Source organism: Scardinius erythrophthalmus, assembly GCF_964197995.2.
Source record: "Scardinius erythrophthalmus genome assembly, chromosome: 18".
Lineage (NCBI taxonomy): Eukaryota > Metazoa > Chordata > Actinopteri > Cypriniformes > Leuciscidae > Scardinius > Scardinius erythrophthalmus.
In genome coordinates, this window is record NC_138238.1 from 15,572,631 (window position 1) to 15,595,957 (window position 23,327).

The window sequence follows — 23,327 nt, forward strand, 5'->3', positions numbered from 1 at the left end:
CCGCCTACCAGCGCGGGTATAAAGCCCGGAAGCAAACATTGCATCATCGCTTTTCGCTGAGGAGCCGAACAGTGTCCAGCCCTCCGCGAAGGTACAGCAACATGGCGACGGGACGAGGCGTCTCCGTTCCCTGGACTCAGGGAACGAGGGTTACCATACGTAACCGAGACGTTCCCTTTCGTCAGCAGGGAACTCCGACGCCTCGTCGGGGGAGTTCCCCTGACGAATTGGGATCCCTACCAAAACGCCATGGTGCTGGCCCCTTCCAGCGCCCAGCTAAGCTACAGCCCTGCAGCAGTTTCCAGAAATTTTGCGGGAGCTAGCTAGGGAATCACACTGCTGTTCCACAAGACCCAATCAGTGGATATTGGATAACACTGGGAAAGCGTGCCCGTCCCCAAGGAAAATAATAATGGGGGGGAACGCTGCGGAAGCTGAGGCAGCCTAGAGGAAGGCCCTCAAATACACACATGTACTAACCACGTAGGGTAGTGAAACATATGGCAGTCCTTGAAGGTAGTCCCAGTCCGGAGGAGTGTGGAGCGTACTCAACAGGGACGACAGAATGAGTCTGTCAAGGGGAAGACACGGCTGAACTGCACGTGGCAATCATGGGTCACCGCAGGGACCACTGGAAAAGCACCCAGTCTACTAGCAACTCCTTACTGAAGGTAGCAGACCTGGTGCCGGGCGGTCCGCAACGCCTGGCACCGGAGGGGTGATGGAGGAACTCACGAGGTTAGCCGTTTGTTGGGTAACCAACGGAGCAAAAAGACGCACGTATCCGCTCACGGAATGGCGTCGCAAGCCGACACACCTATTCCCTCTAATTACTGGCCGTAGCGAGTACTCGGGAGGAAACCGGTTCCACACGTAGGCTATAAAACCTAGCGAACGTGTTCGGTGTCGCCCAGCCCGCAGCTCTACAAATGTCTGTTAGCGAGGCGCCTTGTGCCAGAGCCCAAGAAGCGGCAACACTCCTAGTGGAATGAGCCCGCAACCTGGGAGGGCAGGGCTCACCCTGGGACTCATAAGCCCTGGTGATAGCATCCACTATCCAGTGGGCTAACCTCTGCTTGGAGACAGCCTTCCCCTTCTGCTGGCCTCCGTAACAACAAAGAGCTGATCTGAGGTCCTAAAGCTTTGCGTTCTGTCTATATAAACCCAGAGGGCCCGGACGGGACAGAGAAAAGCTAGGGCTGGGTCTGCCTCCTCCTGGGGCAGCGCTTGCAGGTTCAGTACCTGGTCCGCGAAGGGAGTGGTAGGAACCTTGGGCACATATCCGAGCCTGGGTCTCAATATAACCTGAGAAAGGCCAGGCCCGAACTCTAGGCACGATTCGTCGACCGAAAATGCCTGCAGATCCCCCACCCTCTTGAAGGAAGCCAATGCTAACAGGAGCGCTGTCTTAATGGACAGGATTTTAAGCTCGACTGTCAGCAAAGGCTCAAAAGGAGGACTTTGGAGCGCTTTAAGCACTAAAGTTAAGTCCCAAGAGGGTACAGGGTGCAAGTCGCGAGGTGGATTTAGCCTCCTAGCACCCTTGAGGAATCTGATGACCAGGTCGTGCTTCCCCACGGACTTACTTTCAACTACATCGTGATGTGCGGCTATTGCGGCAACATACACTTTGAGGGTAGAGGGAGACAGCCTTCAACCCCTGTTGTAGGAAGGAGAGCACGACTCTGACCGGGCAAGTTCGTGGGTTCTCCCCGTGGGAAGAACACCAGCCGACGAACAGGTTCCACTTCAGAGCGTAGAGGCGCCTCGTAGAGGGGGCTCTAGCTGAAGAGATGGTATCTACCACTGCCTGTGGCAGGCCATCTAGAACCTCCGCATCCCGTCCAGGGACCAGACATGGAGTTTCCAGAGGTCTGGACACGGGTGCCATAGAGTGCCCCGTCTCTGAGAAAGAAGGTCGTTCCTCAGAGGAATCGGCCAAGGAGGGGCTGTCGCGAGGAGCATGAGTTCTGGGAACCAAGTCCGGGTTGGCCAATACGGGGCTACCAAAAGGACCTGCTCCTCGTCCTCCCTGACCTTGCACAGTGTCTGTGCAAGAAGGCTCACTGGGGGGAACGCATATTTGCGTAAGTCCCGGGGCCAGCTGTGTGCCAGGGCACCCGTGCCGAGAGTTCCTTCGGTCAGGGAGTAATACCACTGGCAATGGGTCGTGTCCGGAGAGGCAAACAGGTCTACCTGTGCGGCTCCGAAGATTCGCCAAATCAGCTGGACCACCTGGGGATGGAGTCGCCATTCTCCCAGAAGGGAAGGCTGACGTGAAAGCTCGTCGGCCACACAATTGAATTCCCCTGGGACATGAACGGCACGAAGCGACCTCAGATGCTTCTGACTCCATTGGAGGAGGTGGGAGGCGAGTCGCGACATACGACGGGAGCGCAGACCACCTTGTCGGTTGATGTACGCAACGGTCGCAGTGCTGTCCGTACGGACCAGTACGTGCTTGTGTCTAAGAAACCCCTTGAGGCGACACAAGGCCAAGCGTACTGCTTGCAACTCTAGGCAGTTGATGTGCCAATGCAGCTGGGGCCCCGTCCACAGACCCGAGACTGCATGCCCTTTGTACGTGGCCCCCCAACCCTTGGCAGAAGCATCTGTGAACACCACAGCATGCCTGGAAATCTGGACTAGGGGCACTCCGGCCCGTAGAAACCCAGGATCCGACCAAGGGGTGAAGGTTTGGCGACAGTGCGGGGTGACTTTGACCCGGAACGTGCCGCTCTGCCACGCCCACCTCGGGACTCGATCGTGAAGCCAGTGCCGGAGCGGTCTCATATGCGACAAGCCGAGCGGTGTTACTGCGGCTGCGGCTGCCATATACCCCAGGAGCCTCTGAAACTGTTTCAGTGGGACCGCTGTCCTGCCTCGAAAGGACTTGAGACAGGTGAGCACTGACTGGACGCGCTCCTCTGTGAGGCGCGCAGTCTGAGCGACCGAGTCCAGTTCCACACCGAGATAAGAGATCCTCTGCACGGGGCAGAGTTTGCTCTTCTCCCAGTTGACCTGAAGCCCCAACTGACTGAGGTGACGGAGCACCATGTCCCTGTGATCGCACAACACATCTCGCGAGTGAGCAAGAATGAGCCAGTCGTCGAGATAGTTGAGAATGCGAACGCCTTGTTCTCTCATGGGAACAATGGCCACCTCCGCGACTTTCGTGAAGACACGGGGCGACAGGGCCAGCCCGAAGGGTAGGACCTTGTACTGATATGCTCGACCCTCGAAAGCAAACCAAAGAAATGGTCTGTGTCGAGGAAGAATCGAGACATGAAAGTACGCGTCCTTCAGGTCGATCGCTGCAAACCAATCCCGGGGACGGATGCATTCGAAAATGCGTTTCTGCGTGAGCATCTTGAACGGGAGCTTGTGCAGGGCCCGATTCAATACTCGCAGATCCAGGATTGGCCGTAACCCACCGCCTTTCTTGGGTACAATGAAGTAAGGGCTGTAAAACCCTGACCTCATATCGGCTGGAGGGACCGGCTCGAACGCGTCCTTCGCCAGCAGGGCGTCGATCTCTTTCCGCAAGATAGGAGCATCCACTGGACGCACATGGGTAAAGTGGATGCCCTTGAACTTGGGAGGCCGGTGTGCAAACTGAGTTGCATAGCCGAGCCGAAAGGTGTGGATGAGCCAGTGCGACGGCCTCGGGAGCGCTAGCCAGGCTCCGAGAAACTGCCGCAACGAGCCCACCCGCACCGCCGGCGTACCCGCGGAGGGGCAGCGAGGCGGAAGGCAGGGACACGGCTCCGGTGGCATTGTAGCGGCCGAGAGCGGGGTCTGGGTGTGTATTTGGACAACACCTACCTGCCTCCACCGGGGGACAGATGGCAGAGAAGACCCTAGAGTGTTCTGCTGCGGGCTGTCGCCTGGCGAGAGAAGGGGAGGAGACGAGGAGCGAGGCCCAAGGGCGGCTGCTGGTCTCCGTACCTTCCCGCCCAGCAGCAGACAGGAGTGACGTGACCGGGGTGGCGCCACTGCTATCTGAGAGCTGGGGAGAGGGGAACGAGAGCGGCGCAGCTCGGGGGCGGCGCACACTGCCATTCTGACCCTCTCAGACGGAGGAGACTGGTCTTATTTTACTGCCAGTCTCAACCGTGAGGGGAAACGAGGAGCGAGGCCCGGGGGCATCGAGTCCTGGTTTCCGCCTCACCCAGCGAGAGACGAGAGTGACGAGGCCGAAGCCCTCACTGCCATCTGAGCGCTGGGGCCCGTGAGCGACTTAGAGGAAGTGGACTGCTCAAACTTTGGGTACCACTGACTGGATGACCAGCGGCGGAACAGAAACAAAATTCTCCACCCGGCCCTCTCCCGGGGGAAGGAGTGGTGATGACACGCACTCCCGAAGAGCAGAATGTCACATACTCTGGTCGCTTCTCTCAGAGTTATTTCCCTTCCTTTTGCTAGGGGGAAACAACTCTGAGCGGGCTGGTTTTGAGGCGCTCCTGGACCACAAGTGTGGACATCGTCTGACCGAGGGCCAGCGTTGTGACTAATCACGGTCAGTCACTAAGCGCAGCTCCACCCCGAGTCAGAACTACCCACGTGCAGTGAAAGTGCAGGGGTAGTGAGAGAGGAAAAACTTCTGCAGATTTAGGCATGTTTGGCTTGCCATATTGGCACCAAAAAGCTTCCATACTGCCAAAATTTTTCACACACATCCAGGCACTTTAGAATAGCCCAGGAAAGTGTGGCTGTCAAGTCTGAATCTTCAGCATGAGAACACACCATTATAGAAGGAACTCAGCATTATTTTCAGAGTATAACAGCCCTCTCTCCGATGTAGCAATCGACATCTGCCCTCCCCTGGGGCCCCGAATGAAATGCTTGGTCCCTCATGAGAAAGACCAGAATCCCATCCGAAAGCCTCGACGGCACACGGCATGCTGAGCGGCTCAAGCCTTTACGAGAAAGGGGAGACGAACAACGTGCCGACGTGGTTATGCACTCATGAGAGAACATAACCACCCACAAACACAGTCTCAACACACTGATTAGGCATGTGAAACAGTGATCATGGCCGTCAACCAGGCATGCAAGACAGTGAACGTGGCCATCGCCTTGATGACACACGGCACGCTGAGCGCTCAAGCCTGCAGGCAAGGCGAACAACGTGCCGACGTGGTCATGCTCTCATAAGAAAGCATAAACCACCCACGAACACAGTCTCAGCATGTTTGCGATGCGCTAGAGGAGTAGGAAGCTCGTGAGGATCTTTCACCTGGCGAGACATTCCGTACTGTAACCCTCAGACCACCAAATGCTCATTAACCAAAGTAGTCCTCTTTTTAGAAAAGGAACTAAATTGGGGAACAAGCAAATGGGACTCAACCTCGTAGAGGCACACGAGTCTCGGCCGCGCATCTAGAGCGCCGAATGACGCGCGCTGAGTTGCCGTGACAACCCGCGCTGTCAGCCGGCGCTCGACGGCACACGGCACATTGAACGGCTCGATCCTTTAAAAAGGGGAGATGAACAACGTGCCGACGTGGTCATGCACTCATGAGAGAGCATGAACCACCCACGAACGCAGCTTCAACACACCGATTAGGCATGTGAAACAGCGGTCGTGGCCGTCAATGAGGACAGGAAACGATCGCATCCAGAAACACACGAGTGAAACGTCATCCTGAAAAGGACGCGATCTTCACTCGTGTTGCTCTTTCAGGAAGAAAGTACTCTCTTTATTGTGCTGAAGCACACAGGGATCCAACGCGGCGACACAGCGGGGAAACTGCAAGCCCGCTGTGCGCACTCAACCGTTTACCAGCTGTGAAAACAGCTTTTGAATTAACAGTGTAGACGCAGCCGGCAGACAGGAATCGCGTGGTCGCTGAAGCGCCGTCTCACCAACACAGAAAGATCCCCTCCTGAAACAGCAGACTCGTTGAGCGTAAGAAAGATACAATCTTAAGCTCATTCACTCAAAGAGGACACAAACGGTTGGCTCCGAAGCAATAAGCGATGATGCAATGTTTGCTTCCGGGCTTTATACCCGCGCTGGTAGGCGGGCTGCGGAATGCAAATGTTGCATGCCAATGTTCATTGGCTCGTTTTAATTCACTCGAAGGCAATTGGTCTCCCTAGCGTGATCCCAATTCGTCAGGGGAACTCCCCCGACGAGGCGTCGGAGTTCCCTGCTGACGAAAGGGAACATCTGTTTTGTGTTCTCTAACATATAAATTTTGATTTGTGCATGTCTCATAGCAATCATTTAAAGTCTAATAGATAGGGCTGGGTACCGAGTTCGATACTTTTTAGGTACCGACCGAATTGCCTCGATACTATCGAGTGTCGAAAAATGACTTGTTTTTCGGTACCACATTTCGATACCTAAGGGGTTAACTCGTCAATGTCAGTGCTCAAACAAATACATATGAAATGCACAACGACACGCCTAAAGTCGCTCACGCACATACACGCAAACTCTACACTCACGAGACGCGTGAAACTCTTTGCGCACATAAGTTACTCATATGAGACGTGCGCGCGCACACAAACTGTCCACGCACATTCTCATATGAGTCGCGAGCACACACACACACAAACTCGCGCACATACTCAATGAGACGCGAGTACACACACTCACAATACCCTAAAGATGTGGAAATGTCGATCAAAAAGTGTGGCTACATTTCTCCAGGCTCGATGCCAACAGCGCGATGCAGTATTTGCGGTAAAATAATTGCTGCAAAGACCGGTACCTCGACAGATATGATGAAGCCCTTGACAGTGCACGGAGTAAACATAAGAGCAGAAAGTTGCTCCGTCTTTGACTGGTAAATGAAGAGATACCTTGTTGATCACTCTGACAGTGCTTATATTGCAATTTACTGAATGTACACTGCCGTTCAAAAATGTGTTGGTCAGAATTTTTTTTTTCAGTAAGGATGCATTAAAGTGATAAAAAATGACCTTAAAACATGCGTAATGTTACAAAAGATTTCTGTTTCAAATAAATGCTGTTCTTTTGAAATTTATATTCATCACAGAATCATGAAAAAATGTATCATAGTTTCCAAAAACTGTTTTCATATTTCTGAAGGATCATGTGACACTGAAGTAATGATTTTGAAAATTCAGCTTTGACAACACAGGAAAAAATTACATTTTGAAATATATTCAAATAAGATTTTAAATTGTAATACTATTCCACAATATTACAAGTTACTGTTTTTTTTTTTTTAACAAATTCAGCTTTGGTGAGCATGACCTCTTTATAAAAAAATATTTTGTTCCGTATGTATATGTATAAGGAATATTTTGTTCCTTTGTGCTTTTTTTTTTGTTCCTTTGTTCACTGACTAAGGAGCATGAGTCAAACTGAAAAAATAAAACCAAAGTTTTTCTGAGGTAATGTGTTATGTAATCTTGTTAAAATGGATTTAAAAAAAATTTGGTATCGAAAAAAGTATCGTTCAGGAACCGGTATCGAAATCAAGGTATCGGTATTGGTATCGAAATTTTTTGAACGATACCCAGCCCTACTAATAGAAAAACCACGCTTGACTATCCGCATTATACAGTGTGAATCTTGGCCTACCTTTAACTGGGCCTTGACATGCAGAATTGCATGAGGGGATTGAATGTCTGTTGCTGGTATTGTTTTTTTTTTCTTTCTTTTTTTTTTTTGCTGCATATGTGGTTCAGACTTTGACTACAGGTAGAACTCATGATTTGTAGTGAAAAAGAGATGCAAGTATGAGAAATGAATGACTCAAATCTTTTCCTATATCATGTCCCTTCCTAGGGCTGGGTAATACAGTGAAAAATGATATGTAATATTAATGTTTTATATTAGTGCATGAAGTAAAATGCAGTATAAAAATCACAATAAAATCTTCAAAATAAGTGTAAAATTATTTTTAGTTAAATTAGTATGTTTTTCCAAATATTTTTTTTAATAAATAAATATGAAGAATAAACATTTTGGGATTAAAAATTCTCATTATGTACAGTATACGCTATTGTTCAAAATTTGGGGTCTGTAAGATTTTCTAAAAATACAGTAAACAATATTATTGTGAATTAATATTTTAAAATGTAATATATTCCTGTGATGGCAAAGCTTTATTTTTTAGAAGCCAGTTTGATGAATATAATAAAAAGAACAGCAATTTTTTGAGAAATCTTTAGGAAATAGAAGTCTTTTGTAACAATGTAAAAGTTTTAAAGTATAAATTAAAGTATTAAATAAGTGACCCCCAAAGTTTGAATGGTAGTGTTTCTTTGATAAAACATTTAAATTCATAAAAGGTCTTATTAAAAAACATTAAGTTGTTAATATAAAAACGGCAGTATGATAAATAAAATAAATGTTGTTTAATCAAGATTCTCTGCATCTCTCTCTGTTTGCTTCTACAGGTCCTACTGGTGTTGGTTTGAATGAGCTCAAAAGGAAGTTGTTGATATCCGATCCACAACATTTTAGTGTCACCATCCCACGTAAGTCCTTCCTAGTGTGTGTGGGTATTTGAGCGACAAAGAATAAGACACTTTTTTTTTTCTCCTAGTACCCATTTATACGCTCTTTCTTTGGGTACAGTATTGTCACCTCATCAGTCTGTCATTGATAACAGCTGTACTTGACACACTTCCCTGTCCTTAGCAGCAGTGTACATGACTGCCACTCCTCTTTCCTCTCTTCAGCATCCAGAAACGCATCATCCAGGGAAATACACCAGACAAGATATTTTTAGGACAAATAAATAGGGCTGTGACTTATGTATTTAAACAGGCTGACACTGTGGAGAAATTGCAGATTTAGAAGCAGGAAAGCGAGAGGCTGAGCTTGAGAGTTTGAGGGAGTTGGAGACAGTGGCTAGAAAAGCCTTGACTGTTGATATAACAGATGTTTGTTACATTCAAGCTTGGCTTTAATAAGAATGTCTGATTCAGGCTCTGACACTTTGAAATGCCACTGGTATTAATATCTCATCCAAAGCTTTTTGCCTTAATGCTGCCTAATTGCTCACAAATGTGACCCCTGCATTAGTCTGTATTATGTAGCCCTCCTCCCCTCAGACTTTACGGAGGATTAAGATTAAAGGGATGGATTCGTGGAAAGTGACTGTTTTGAAAGGGCTTTTTGGTCGTCTTTGCCCTTTTTATTTCAATCCTGCCAGCTCCAACTCTCATTGTTAATATGGAGTGATTAAACATTAAATATCTTTCAATTTAATTTCTCTAAAGAAGCCCAACATGAGCGATTGCTTCACATTTCCAACAATTGGGTCTTTTAAAACACAAACCAGCCGTGGCAGCAACACTAGCAAGATTGTAGAATACGATTAGTTGGGAGCACTTGAACATTTTGTCTCCTCTCCAGCCTTTACTGCTATTTTCCATGATCTTAGAATGAAATTCAAATTCTTTTGCCACACCAAAAACATTTCCTATGCCACAGAGCTAATGCCAGATGAAATATATTATATTTCTTTCAGCAGTACAAGGGGAGTGACTTTTTTTTCTTTGTTTTGTGAGCACCAGCAGTTGGAGGTATAATAACATGTTATCTTATGTCTGCGGTGGGCTGTCATCATGGGAGGGGGATGCCTCTTCATCAAATATGTGATGGGTTGAGGGTAACTAATAATTTACTCTAATCCCACCCATCCCATACATTTCCCCTCGTCTCTCTCTGTCTTTATCTATATGATCCTTCAGAAATCATTGTAAGATCTGATTTGGTGCTCAAGAAACATTTTCTTATCACAGATGAAAACAGCTGTGCTGCTTAATATTTTTGCGGAAACTGTTGTACTTTTTTTGGATTCTTTAATGAATAGAAAGTTCAATGGAACAGTATTTGATTAAAACGGAAATGTTTTGTGATATTATAAATGTCTTTACTGTCACTTTTATATAAAAGTATGCATAAAAAGAATACAGGAAAATGACCAATACATGACAAATAGATAGAGCGATAGAGGGGCCTTGAAAAAGCAGAAGGAAAAAAGCAGGGGAAGAAAAAACCTGGAACAAGGCGAGTTGGATTGGTGATAAAGTTTAATAGTTTGTTTTGGAGCTGCTGGCGGCTTGCAGGCTATTTGTCGGAGGTGTGTTCTACAGCGACCTTTGACCTCCCCGACACTCGTTAAACAAATCGCTGTGTGTCTCTGCATGGCAAACTTTGACCCTGGCTGTACCCGCCGGAGCCGTGCTGGCTGGACTGGCACGCGCCGTGTGATTTAAAGACGGGAGTTTATAAGCAGCTGAAAGCAGGAGCGGGGCTTAATGAGGGACAGAGTAAACTCAGTGCTGGTACTGTACCATGTGCTCCTGGGGCTTTACGAGCAGCGTTACACTCACACTGGCCTTTAGAAGCCTAGTGGTGAGTTGAGCCAAGACAGACGGGGTGGGTGTGGTGTCAGACCTTGGAGAGGTGGTTTATTTTAAATAAAATTAAGTGGGAAATAAAGTGCCCATGGGGAACTCCCTTTAATCAAGGAAATGTCTGTAATGAACGTTTCTTCACATGTTCTTCTTGAAGCACCTTCAACCTCTTAACTTATTCCAACACAGTGATCTAAGAAACACTGCTGGGTTTTTTTCTTCTTTTTTTTTTCTCTTCATTTAGGGACAAAGTATCTAATGGCACTTGGGGCTGGGTAAAAATTAAGTTTTTCCCAATTAATCACAATCTTCATTTAAAAGATCCCAAATCAATTGTTCAAATTCTGTGTTTGAGCTTTTATGCCTATTTTTAGTGGCTGTGTGAAAATGTAGGCTATCTCTAAAGCGCTTCCTGTCGTGCCAGCGTCAATGAATTTACTCAGCTGCATAGTTTGGGCCCTCTTGTCAATTTTTAAAATGAATATGTTCATAATGTATCAAGTTAGAAGGTTTTCCTCCTCGTCCTTGAGAGCTGCTTGTAGAACATCCTGTACAATGTGACCAGTGAAATTTGATTTGATAACAATTGTCTCCTGGAAATTTAGCCAATTCTTTTCATTCTTTTTTTTTTTACTGTTCTGAATCAAAAGCAATTCTATTCAGAATTGATTTGCTCATATTTCCAGCCCTAATGCTATTATATTTATGTTAAAACGAGAGTTGAAAATGCTAAAACTGTACTAGATCCTTTGTTCTCCAGTCATGTGGGTGTGCTATAGGTTTAAGTTTTGTAAAGGATGGAATACACTACACAACTTTTTTCCAATTTATAGTCTGGATGAGTTGACGCTAGTTGTCGAATTTCAGACTCTGTCTTCAGATTTCAGTTGGCAGAATTGATTTCACAGAAAATCATAATTTTTTTTAAGCTTCAGACTATGATTCTATCCAGTTGGAGTATAGCAAACAAGTTTGATATTTTGAGCCAGTTTTAGAACACAATGTTTCCATTTGTCGTGTGTCCTAGCAATGATGTGTTTTTTTTTTTAATATTTTCAGATTTAAAAAGTCATGTTATGTTGTGTATTCCAGCCTTATATGTGAAACTACACAAAACCAACTCTGTATCCATTTAAGATTTCAAATGATTTTTTAAGATAAGAGGTGTCATTCCCAATGTAAAAGTACATTCTCTTCACTACGCCTTATCTTTCACAGACACCTCTCGATCAAAGAGACATCAGGAAAACGATGGAGTGGAGTATCACTTTATCTCCAAACACCTTTTTGAGGCAGACATTCAGAACAACAAGTAAGTCACGCTACAACACAATCTTTTTTTTTTTTTCTTGCTTCGATCGAAACACTACTGTGTATTATTTGGAATGAGCATATGAATATTTTTGCTGTGATTTGGATTGGGGATGTGAAAGTTTACCGTGGAGCTCAAATAGTCAGTATTAATCATTGAAGTTTAGTGGACCGCTTCCTTTATTCTCAGGATTGTAATCATGTCAACCGTAACCCTGACACAAACACTCAACAGTGGGAGAGATATAAATCTGAGAGACGGAGCCTCCATGGCCAGTTAGTATTCAACACATCGTCCTGAGCCCTGACTGAACTTAAGTAAATCAGCACCCCAGTCAAAACACTATACAACTGTTTTCACTGATGTCGTCTGTCTCAGACGCTATGGCAAACATTCACCAGTTTTGCCTTTCGGCTGCCCACTATTCTTTTCATTTTTCCACTCCATTTCCTTCAAGCAAATTGTGTGTGCTACTTGTGTAGCAGCATGATGTGGGCTCAGATCCCTTCTCTGTAAGCGAGAGTGAGAGGGTGTTGACAGGTGGTCTGTTTCTGTGAGTGCGCGCGAGAGAGGGGGGATCAGACTCCTTTTTCCCAGTGGTTGGTAAGCTCAGATTTGTATGCATGGCCTGGTGATGGATGTTTTTCTGCAGCCCCTCATCAGAGGATAAAACAACAGAACAGGAACGCATATAGAATGTCACTTCGCTAGCAAACCGGGCGTCTTAACTGTCTTGTGGTGGAAAAAAACATGTGGTGGCTTGTTCTGTGGTGAAATGAACATCAGCATGAGTAAACCACAATTATCAATGTGGAGAAGAGAGCTGAGAACGAGCGGGATCAAGCAGGTGGGCACGAGGCACTGCAAGAGGGCTAGAAAGATTTTGTCAGCATTTTCACTTATTTTCCTTTTTTGGTACTTGGTCTAGTTTGATTTTGAATTGACATGTTGCTCTTTATTTTTTTTTTGTCTGCTGATCATGTCAGCAGGACAAATGGAAGAGTGAAATAATTTTTGATTTGACACGTCCAGTTTAAACAGCTCGTTTGCGTCTCTATACAGACTCCAGAAGGATCCCAGTGTCGGAAACAAGTGGATGGCTTATTTGAATGGCATCCCGGATCACGTCACAGGATCATGTTTGTTCGGAGCATTTTGTTTTGTCACCAAGGCATAGTGTAATGAAGAGTTTGTTAAAAGCTAAAGCAGCCAAATGTTTGGATCTGACAGCAGCTGCATCACAAACCATAAGTAAATGATTGCATATTGCTTTTGTCTGTAAATAACAGTTTTATATGGACAAAGTTTTCAAAACACTTACTCGCGTGCAATAGCGAGTGGGCATTAATACTGATACTACAATGACTTTAGCCAATCATAATAGTGGCCTTTTACTGACCAGCCTTAAAGGAGCCGCCCCTTAAACACGGGTCATTTCAGACAGAGGGTCTAAATGAAGGTTGAAAATAATTGTTTTTAAAAAGGAACATATTAAAATAAAATGTCATGACCCCTTTAAAAATACATTAGAAGACATACATACAATGATTGTTAAAATTTTCTTTTAAAATTAATTTTGATATTTATATATATATATATATATATATATATATATATATATATATATATATATATATATATATATATATATATATATATATCATAACGAAGAAAGAAAAAAACGTATGTATTTTGGAATAATCTATTGTTGTTTTTAGGAAAAAATGTTTTGACAACATTTTGTAAAATGTTCTGTTGTGTGATAATTTTTATGATAAAAAAAAGTTTTACCTTAAAATATTTTATATATATATATATTTTTTGACGGTATTAAGATGTGTTGAGAATTCTAGGAAAATGTTATTATATTTTTTAAAAAATATTATTTAAAAAATATTAATAATATTATATTTTTTAACTATAATATTATTATGGTTTTATATTTTAGCTTTTCTTGAAAATAGTTTGAACGATTACGCATGAATATATGTTTTGAAAAACCATGTGAAATCAACAACAAAAAATGCTTTTATATATTAGTTAGTTACACCACATGACAATTTTAAAGTCATTAAATTTGAACTTTTCCTGAAAATGGTTCAAATGAATTTAAATTTAATTTAATGGTTTAAATGGTTTATTCTGCCTTCCAGTGGGAAAATGTCCACTCTCATATGCAAACATGACCTTGGTATTCCCAAGGAAAACCCTGCTCAGGGCTAAAAACAGAGCCTAAATGAACCCAAAAACCACAGAAGTAGCCTCCACCCCGCCATCAATACACGCACAACATCATGACAACAAACGCCACAACTCAACAGTTCTGTTTAAGCACATCTGCCTTCAAATGAACGCTCAAATAAATAGGCACTTTGAGAATTCTTGGTAAAGAGTCATGTCACATTAACACCAGCCAACCACCTCTTAGCACCCAACAAAATTAACTTAGCTCACCATCAAAAAATGGCTTCAATGAAAGAGTGTACAGGCTTTTAAAACATGTAGAGTCGAAAAGTGGCAAGGGGTCTCGTTAGCTTCTAAATATGATCACCCAATCACAGGTTGCTGTTAGACCACATGGGCCCAAAAGTGTGAGCGCGTTTATAGCTTTCACTTCAAAGACTTGTTGACATTTGGATTGATACTTGGGGAAAGATAAAGACAGCTGTACATACAGTATATGGAACATTTGACCAGTTTCAGTAGTTATAATTTTAGTCACGTGTGTCGCATAACCAAATTTTCACTATGCACGGAATATTACGACACCCTGCTGTTGTAAGACTTCTTCTGGAATACTTTCCACTTCCTTCCAAATTTCTCTGCTTTACGGATGTCCTAAAAATACATGTCGTTGTTCTGTGATCAGAAAAGAATCAAGTGATCGGATTGAATGACAGGCAGATTAAATGGTGGAAAAGTGTTTGTTTACCTTTGTCTTCTCAAAGTCAAGTAACTCTTGCATTTGGCATTCAAGCCTGCCTGTGCAGCAAGGAAACAGGTGTTTTAGATTTAAACTGTAACATAGAAGATTATATAAAAGAGCCTTGTGTCAGACTGTCTGGAATCGCCATGTGGGGAAGAATGCAAGAGATGAACACACTGCATGTCTGAGCGGCCTTTTTCACTGAAAGCATCAGGACAGGCTTGGGAGTAAATAATGGGTTGTGTTTCCTGTCATTATCCTGTCCATTGGCTTCTCTTTATATTCTAGGGTGGGTAGATTCACGTAGATACTTTTAGAGCCATTAATCATTACATCAAGCCCATCCTGTTCTTTTTGTCATTTTCTATGCCACAGGTTTATTGAACAAGGAGAGTATAAGGGAAATTACTATGGGACGAGCTTCGACTCTGTACGTTCAGTCCTGTCTAAGAACAAGGTGTGCCTTCTTGACGTACAGCCACATGTGAGTCTCTCTGTTTCTCAGATACACACTCTACCTCACCGTTTTACCTCCCTCTGCGTCAATCCATTCTTCAGTCTCTTTTCCAGATTTATTTTCCCCCCTTTCACAGGTGTGACATTCCACACTATTCCTACTGGATCTTTTCTGAGATCTCTCTCTCTGTTTGTGCGCGTGCGCACGTGTGCACTCTTCCTTTTTATCTTAACAGATCTAACATTGTCTCTACTAATTGTCCCATGTTTGAAAATGTCCTCAGGCTTGGTGTCAGGGTGAGAGCGTAGTAGTAAAAAGAGGAAAGGAGGAGTTTTGGCAGAACTGTGTCAGTGTCCACAGCAAAGCCAGTGAAAGATCCCTGTCACCTCTGTCTCACACATCTTACTTTGGTGGTCTGACATCACGGTTATCTGTGTTATCATTGTTTCTGCGGGTCTTAAAAAGGTCTTAATTCACCCTTACACAAATTAAGTCCTTATAAAGGTCTTAAATCAGAGCAGAAAGTAAGTTTATACTCTAAACAAGAACAAATATCTGAAATATTCATTTTTGTTTAAGCATAAACTCACTTCATATTTTGTTGTTTTGCATCTCAAGTAAATGTATCTTGATTTTAAGAATCTTTAGACACTTGCACTGGGAAACAAGACACAACTACTGAGGAAGAACATCACCTTGTTTTAGTGCAATCAGGAGGTACAGTAAAAGTCCCGTGGAAGCAGAGGGGAGCAGAGGCATTCAAGCGATTTTATTTATTTATTTTTTTGTAAAATGAATTAAAAAGCAACCGATATCTGTTCTAAGCAAACTCTCAAGTGCTGCTAAACCAACTCATTGTGCTTCTCCCTAGACATTTACATTCAAACAACATATTGATGTATTGTATTTCCTTTGATTTATTCCTTAAATTTTCTTTACTTGCTCTTAAAAAGGTCTTAAAGTCTTACATTTACCTTCATAAAATCTGCAGAAACAGGACAAATCCTTGTCCTCTGGTTCTTGTCTTCCTATATCTCGTCTCTTTATTGATTCATATTTCATACAGATGTGGTATCACCAAGGAAGTCTGTAATACCTGAAGAGAGCTGTATCTGTTAGCATTCCCATTCATCTCAATGGCGCCTACACTTTCAATTGAGAAAGATGATTTTTGAAAATGAAAATAATAAATGAAATTCTAAAAACGGTCAAGATGTTGGTCCAAACCCATATGCTGTTATTTAAGACCTCAAAAAACAAAAGGAGAATTACAAAATACTGTAAATAAAGGTACATGCTCCTGTACAGCAACATTTCAAGGTGAAAAAGGTTATAGGTCAATTTTAAAGGAGAGTTAGCGAAATTATAAGTAATGAATTTAGCTTATGCAGTTTATCCACTATAATCTTATGAAGCCATATGATAGCTTTCTATGAAGAAGAGACTGAAATTTAAGTTATTATTCACTGGCAATCTTTATCAAGAATAGCTCTCCATTTTGACATTTGTAAGATGGACCCAGAAAATCTACAATTCAAAGCAATCAACTACAAATCAACCAAAGAATATTTTATTATGCATATACAAAATTCTTTTTTTTTCGCCAGGTTGACATGTGAAACTATAGCAATAAACTTAAATAGAACAAACAATCTAAATTAAAATATGCTGCATCATATAGCTTAAAAAAAAAGGTCCTAGGCATTTGTCTGCTTTCATTTGAAACAATATGAAGGTGAGTAAATGATGTCGACATTTGAATTATTTCAATGAACTTTCCTTTTAAATGTACTGTGGCAGCAACAGCCCGTTTAATTCTAGGCCTAGAAAGAGGGAGGACAATTATGGTGAAAAACTAGCTTATGGTAAAACTTGAAAAATCTAGTAATTCATTCAGTCAGTTGAAAAACCTCCACAGAAATATGTGGTAAAGTTCAGTGGTCTGATTATTTTGAGCATGAGGATCTCGACTACCTGAAGTGTAATGTGTCAGACCGGGGTGCTTTATTTTCACTCATGGAGTCAGATCAGTTGAGCTCAGTGTGAATCAGCTGCTCTGTTTTCTGTCAAAATGTAACAGTGACTAACAGCAATAATGTTCAGAAGTATCAGTGTCAAACTAAATCATGATGGCATGAGTGATGCTGCTTTAATGACTGCGGTTCACATGCTCTCTTTATCTTTCTCCCTCTTTTTTCACATTCTCTCTCCATCAGACGCTAAAACATCTTCGCACGGCCGAGTTTAAGCCCTACGTGGTGTTTGTGAAGCCTCCATCCATCGAGCGTTTGAGAGAGACCAGGAGGAACGCAAAAGTCATCTCAGGCAAAGAAGATAAGAACTCATCCAAACCCTTCTCGGTAATACATGCCACACACAGTTTTAACTTCAATCTGTCCATCTATCATCCTCTCTCATCCTGATGGGATCTCTTTTCTCTCTCAGTAAGTCATTGTAGGTTTTAGGTTGTATTCACAGTTTTTGTTCCACTATCTCACATAGTTCTTGGTGAAATAAGAAATAGATTTCATCACTTCCTGGCAGGCAACATCCACATCGTTTATTATAGACATTTTCCTCTTGGACCAAGCAAACATATGTTGGGTTAGTGCTTAAACGTCTGTGTGTGTGTGTGTATTTTTGAGTAACCGGTCCCCTGAGCGGTAACCTGATATGAGACCCGTGAACTCACACCACACCTGTATGACTGCACTCAAAGAAAAACACATGAAATCAATTAACACGTGCACAAGACCCTTACCTTGTGCTGCCGTTAGTTTGCGCTGTGTGTGTGTGAGACATGGTGTGAATATGCGGGGTATCTAATGACTTTCCCAGAGTTCAGCTCTTGCCTGTGTATCTCGCTGTTAGTCTGCACCAGGAACAAGTACGCGTGCTACAGAATAAGTGACCCCGGAAACCCAACTCCACCACACGCCGAGATGGCTTGATGCCGATTGTCACCACAGAGACGTTCCGTGTCGAAGACTGTCAAATGCGTTTAGGAGCTCCGAACATGTGCTCACCTGTCAACCCATTGACTCAGCAAGTGTCCAAACACAATATACTCTTTTTCCGTCTTTTGCACCACACAGATCAGGAATGGTAGCTAATTTTGCACAGGAATTCTGTGCTGATTCAACTGAATGAATGCTAATTTTCACACAGCAGCTTTGGTCTGTTTATCCATTATGATTTCATAGAAGCAACTGCCAAAATATAAATGATTTCAGACACACACACACACACACACCATGTTGCCGATGTAGCTCATCCAGGCTGCAGTGTGACACATATGGTACACAGTAAGACTGCACAACAACTGACATTGAGGAGTGCATCTGCATAGAATTATTACATTTTTTTAATATTTTTTACCCAGTCTATTTTGCGAGGGTTGAACGATTTGGGGACAAACTTGAAAAACTTGGATGTTCACATTTGGGTACTCTTTAAAAACACAAACCACTTACAAGAGCAACAACAAAAAATCTCTTTCCACTTTTCGTTGGCCACATTCCCACTCTTTTTGATTGAATATCTATTGTGATTCAATGTAATAATAGAAAAAAATCAGTTACAACTGGAGCTTCTAACGGTCTTTTCTTAATTTTCAAACATTAAACTATCGCTTTTATTTTGTTGCTTTTCCAGAAAAAGTATTAAACTCTGTATCATGACCAGTATTTATGTAAATGAACAGTGCCGAGCTTCACTCTGAAATCAGCTGTGCACTTTATTTAATTAGTTAAATCGCAGCCTTCGCGATTTGACTCTTTCATTAAGCGAAATACCGATATCAATTTTATTTTGACATATCATACAGCCCTAATATGCAGGCTCACAAATTTATACTAGCAGCATATTTCATTATTTTTATTTCAACACCTTTGAAACTGAATAGATGCTGGTCACATTAATTCAAACCGCTGAATGTGCGATTAGACCACACCATACTCCCCAAAGTTTTAAATTCGCAGAAAGCTCAAGGATTATGCCGTTGTCAAAGGGAATGCTGCTCTGGCTATCTCTGTTGTCAGAGGAACTGTACCAAAAGCTGTCCACACCATCCAAAGCAACTGTCTGCCTGCTTTCAACAGGTCATTGTGGGTACTAGTGAAGGAAAAAGAAACCCTTGCTTGCTGGCAAAACTTAGCAAAAGTCGATTATAGACCCTGACAGTGTTAAAGGCATCCAGATTCAGCCTATTATAGATACGCAAGAAAAATCGTGTTTGATGAAATGTCATAGCCATATTTTATCCAGGACTTTGCTGTATTTCTTTCTCAGAGAGAGATACTGCATCTGTTAGAGTCATGAGCTTCAGAGCCGTCGGCTCTGTGCAAGAAAACAGGCATCCCTTTGTTTCTGTGAATCCAGACTTTCACTCTATTGTTCTCCCTTTTAGTAATACTCATATAACATAAACGCAATTTTTTGTGTGTAAAAGATCAAAATATCATTCATTCTCTTTTTAGGAGTAGCAAAAAAACCTGGAAATTTCCTAAAAATGTCATCAGAGGTAGAAGAGCAGTGTTTCATCGTCTGGCATTAAATCGTCGTAATGAGGAATGGAAACATAAGCTAAAATTTGAAGATTTTTTTCTCTTTCTTTTTTGTCCTGTGCTTGGTGAAAGTCAGCCCAGTCCACAGATTAAGTCCCTTTACTTTGGGAATATAAAATCAAGGACCTCTTGACAACCCAGAGATGTCCTTTTTTGAACGGGTTTAATGATAAGGGCAGGTGCACTTTATATGATCCTATAAAAATTGATTTTCCGGCAAGGATTGAGAGATAAGCAGAGCTCATGCTGACTGTAGAGGGAGAGAGAGAGACGGCTTAGTACTGAAGAAATTCTCCTTTTTTCGAAGACGGAAGACCTGGATGTTAAGTGAGAGGTTGCATTAGAGCCTCTGGGAAATAAACAATCGGAAAGAAATGCAGAGGAAAAATAGATTTAAACCCTTTTGTGTTATTACCAAATCAGATTTGGTAATAACACTCCCCTGGAGGCACAACATCTGTTATACTTCAATTAGCATGAGGTTTTTATTTGATGACAGAATGAAGAAAAGATATGTTCAGACTTTGGGCCAAACCTTTGACTATTTAGGCCAAACACAAGCTAATCCACCACGTTCAACCAGAGCTTTATTAAAGCCATGACTAAGTCAATGAACTGCGACTTTTGATGCGTTCTGCCAATAACTGTCAGATTGAGACTGCTGTAATTTTCAGAATGCAAGCAGCTCTGTGTCCAAACTGAAATGTTGTCTAAATCTTAACTCTTGATCAAGAGAGAAAATCAGGGAAGAGATGGAAAGGGTTCATCAGAGAATGGGAGAAGTTGTGTCTAACACTGGCCATACGCCATGGCTTCGCTTAGCTTACTGTTGTCTTGTCTGCTAATGCCAATTTCCATATTTACAGTGTGCTTAATAGATTCTCAGTACATTTTAAAACGTAAAACCTGGCCAAAAGCTTCTGATTTTCTTTTAGCATGGCAATATGTTTTATAGCATCATATCGCTCTGTGTGGGTCCCATGTTTTTATGTTGTAAAAGTTCAGTCTATATTGGTAAAGCCACTCAAACCATGCCATGTTCTCGGAGACTGGCACCAAATGCCAAGATTGCCCACATAAACACTTATTTAGGACCCACAAGCCCAGAAACGTCCAAGGCCATGTTAGAGAGTCCAGAGATAACTAGTCTATACCAAGATGCTATGTCATGAAAAAGTACTTGGGGGTGGCTGGTCAATGTGTTTGGTATAAAGTATATCTGATTTTAGCCTATTGTGTTTTTCAGTGAAATTTCAGTTTCTTTTGAACAGGGAAAATATGTAATGTATAATGATTGTTGATCATTTTATGGGGCTTTTAAGCATCGATATGTAACACATGCCTGGGTATATAAAATTGAGGTCTGTTTATTCACTCCGCTGTTCCTGTGATCAAAACCGCTGGAGATCCAGACCTCAAACTATAACCCTAACTGCACCACCTCAGTAGAAAATTAAATATCAGTTTATAGTTTTATCTTTTATCACATGTAGATATTTTTGCATTTCTGCATCTAAAGCAGTTTTATTGTAAACAAAAAAGAATAGTTTTTAATTAAGTCAATGTTTAGGGCATCTATGAAAGTTCTTTTTGGAAGCTGGTTTTGGGAATACTGTGGGAAAGTGTGTTATGGACTTTTTGGGGGCATACTTCATGTCTTAAAAAAGAACGTTGACTGAATGTGTTTGTCGTTTAGGATGAGGACTTCCAGGAGATGATCAGTGCCTCTCAGATGATGGAAAACCAGTATGGTCACCTCTTTGAAAAGGTCATTGTGAACGATGACCTCACTGTTGCCTTCAACGAGCTCAAGCAGGCGCTCAGGAAAGTGGAGACAGAAACTCACTGGGTGCCCATCAGCTGGACTCATTCCTGAGGGGCTGCACAAAAGGAACAAAGGAACAAGGCATCATATTTTGGGGGGTGGAAACGAAGGGAAGGACTTTAAGGACTTTTATTTTCATTTTTATTTTTTTGGCTGTAAATGGTGACAGGGAAAATATGTTAGTTGTCTTAACACATCTGAAGAGGTTTATCTGTTCTTGGGGACTAAAGTGAAAGAACATAGGTTTGCTTTTGTTTTGTCGTGGTGGATTTAGCTGAACGGGTGTAATTGCAGTCAGCAAACGTCTGATTGTTTAGCAGCCGCCAAGAGTGTTCAAACTGCCAATCAAGTGGTCTGGTGGTGTTGACCACTCCTTGGTGTATTTTTAACATTAGTTTATAGAAACCAAATGGATGATTATATTTTTTTCTGTGCTCAAAGTGTTTTTTTTTTTTTTTTATTCAGATCTTAGCACACTGCACTCATTTTGCCTGTTACTCTGCAGCTAGTTTAATCAGCACAGCATTAACCATATATATATAAATATATAGGCAAGACATCATGGAATGTTCAGTGGGCCCCAAAGTGATTTTATTTAAATAGAAAATTAATATATTTGGATATTTTTTTGGACTTTTTTTTTAGCCTGTTCCCTGTTGAGATTTTTTAAATAGTCAAAAAGAATCAGTTGTAAGTTTTTTTTTTATTTTTTGTTTTTTATAGTGTTTTTAGTAAGTGCTCATGGCTAATCAAAGCCTCTGGGTTTTATTAATGTATAACCCGCTGTGTGCAGAAGCTGACGACTTTATTTCAGTTTCATCTCTCTCTTTCCTTATTTCCTTTATTTCAGTTTCATCTCTCTCTATCTTTATTTCCCTTTTCCCTCCATCTCCATCCTGTTGTTGAGGGCAGTCCATCTAGGCTGATTAGGCAAGACTCTCTTAAATATGTGGTTAAGAAGTCTAATCTGCTACTTCTATTATTGAATCTCAGAGAAAATGATGTTAAATGAGAACCTCAGCTGTTACAAGGCATTTCAGACAGGAATAGTTCACCCAAAAATGAAAATTCTGCTTTACTGTGTAGGTTCAGAGGACTTTGAATATAGGAAATGAGTCAAATAGACTTTGATGGTACTTTCTAATTTTTGGTGCTCAACGGTCCCATCCACCTTAACTTGTGTGTTACACAGAAGACAGAACGTTGTACGGATTTTGTAACAACTAGTGATGCACTGAATTTTTGACAACTGAAAATATTTGTCTTAAATGAAATAAAAAAATAGGTTACTACCAAATTTTTTTGGATTGAAACAGTGACGTTTAGTGTTTCTTGGATGATGCAATTAGACTGAGTCAGTGTCTATTTCATGCACACAACGTGGATAGGCTAGCAGTGGGGACACACTTCACTGTGAGAAAGAAGGTTGCTAAAGTAGCAGTATTTGTCTAATGTTGAAAGATGTCTCATTGCTGAAAAGGATAGTTCACCCAAAAATGCTAATTCATCATTTACTTACCCTCAAGTTGTATGAATTTCTTTTTTCTGTTGAACACAAAAGAATATATTTAAAAAAATGTCTGTAACCAAACAGTTGATGGGACCCTATTGACTTCCATAATTGTTGTTTTTTTCCATACTATGGAAGTAAATGGGTCCCATCAACTGTTTGGTTATCGACATTCTTCAAAATATCATCTTTTGTGTTCATCAGAAGAAAGAAATTCACACAGGTTCGGAACAACTTGAGGGTGAGTAAATGATGACAGAATTAAAATTGAGTCAACTATCCCTTGAAGAGCTGTACTTTGACTGTTTAAATTATCATCTGAGAACACAACACACCAAAGAGCATATTGAGTTCTATGGTTTAATTTAATTACCCAAAC

The 23,327-nt window shown here is 42.1% G+C and overlaps 1 protein-coding gene across 4 annotated transcripts in view; it reads left to right on the forward strand.

Annotated features, from left to right (window-relative positions):
• The window catches only part of mpp7a (MAGUK p55 scaffold protein 7a), a 132,681-nt gene extending 109,564 nt beyond the window's left edge, over positions 1 to 23,117 (forward strand). For 3 of the 4 annotated variants that reach the window (XM_081393688.1, XM_081393690.1, XM_081393689.1), the window contains exons 14-18: positions 8,383 to 8,463; positions 11,572 to 11,665; positions 14,967 to 15,075; positions 17,265 to 17,408; positions 21,310 to 23,117. In XM_081393688.1, coding sequence (XP_081249814.1) covers positions 8,383 to 8,463; positions 11,572 to 11,665; positions 14,967 to 15,075; positions 17,265 to 17,408; positions 21,310 to 21,489 — 608 coding nt within the window. In that variant the 3' untranslated portion in view covers positions 21,490 to 23,117. The remainder of the gene's footprint in view (positions 1 to 8,382; positions 8,464 to 11,571; positions 11,666 to 14,966; positions 15,076 to 17,264; positions 17,409 to 21,309) is intronic. The other variant, XM_081393691.1, reaches the window with a different exon arrangement.
• Positions 23,118 to 23,327: the final 210 nt, after the last annotated feature.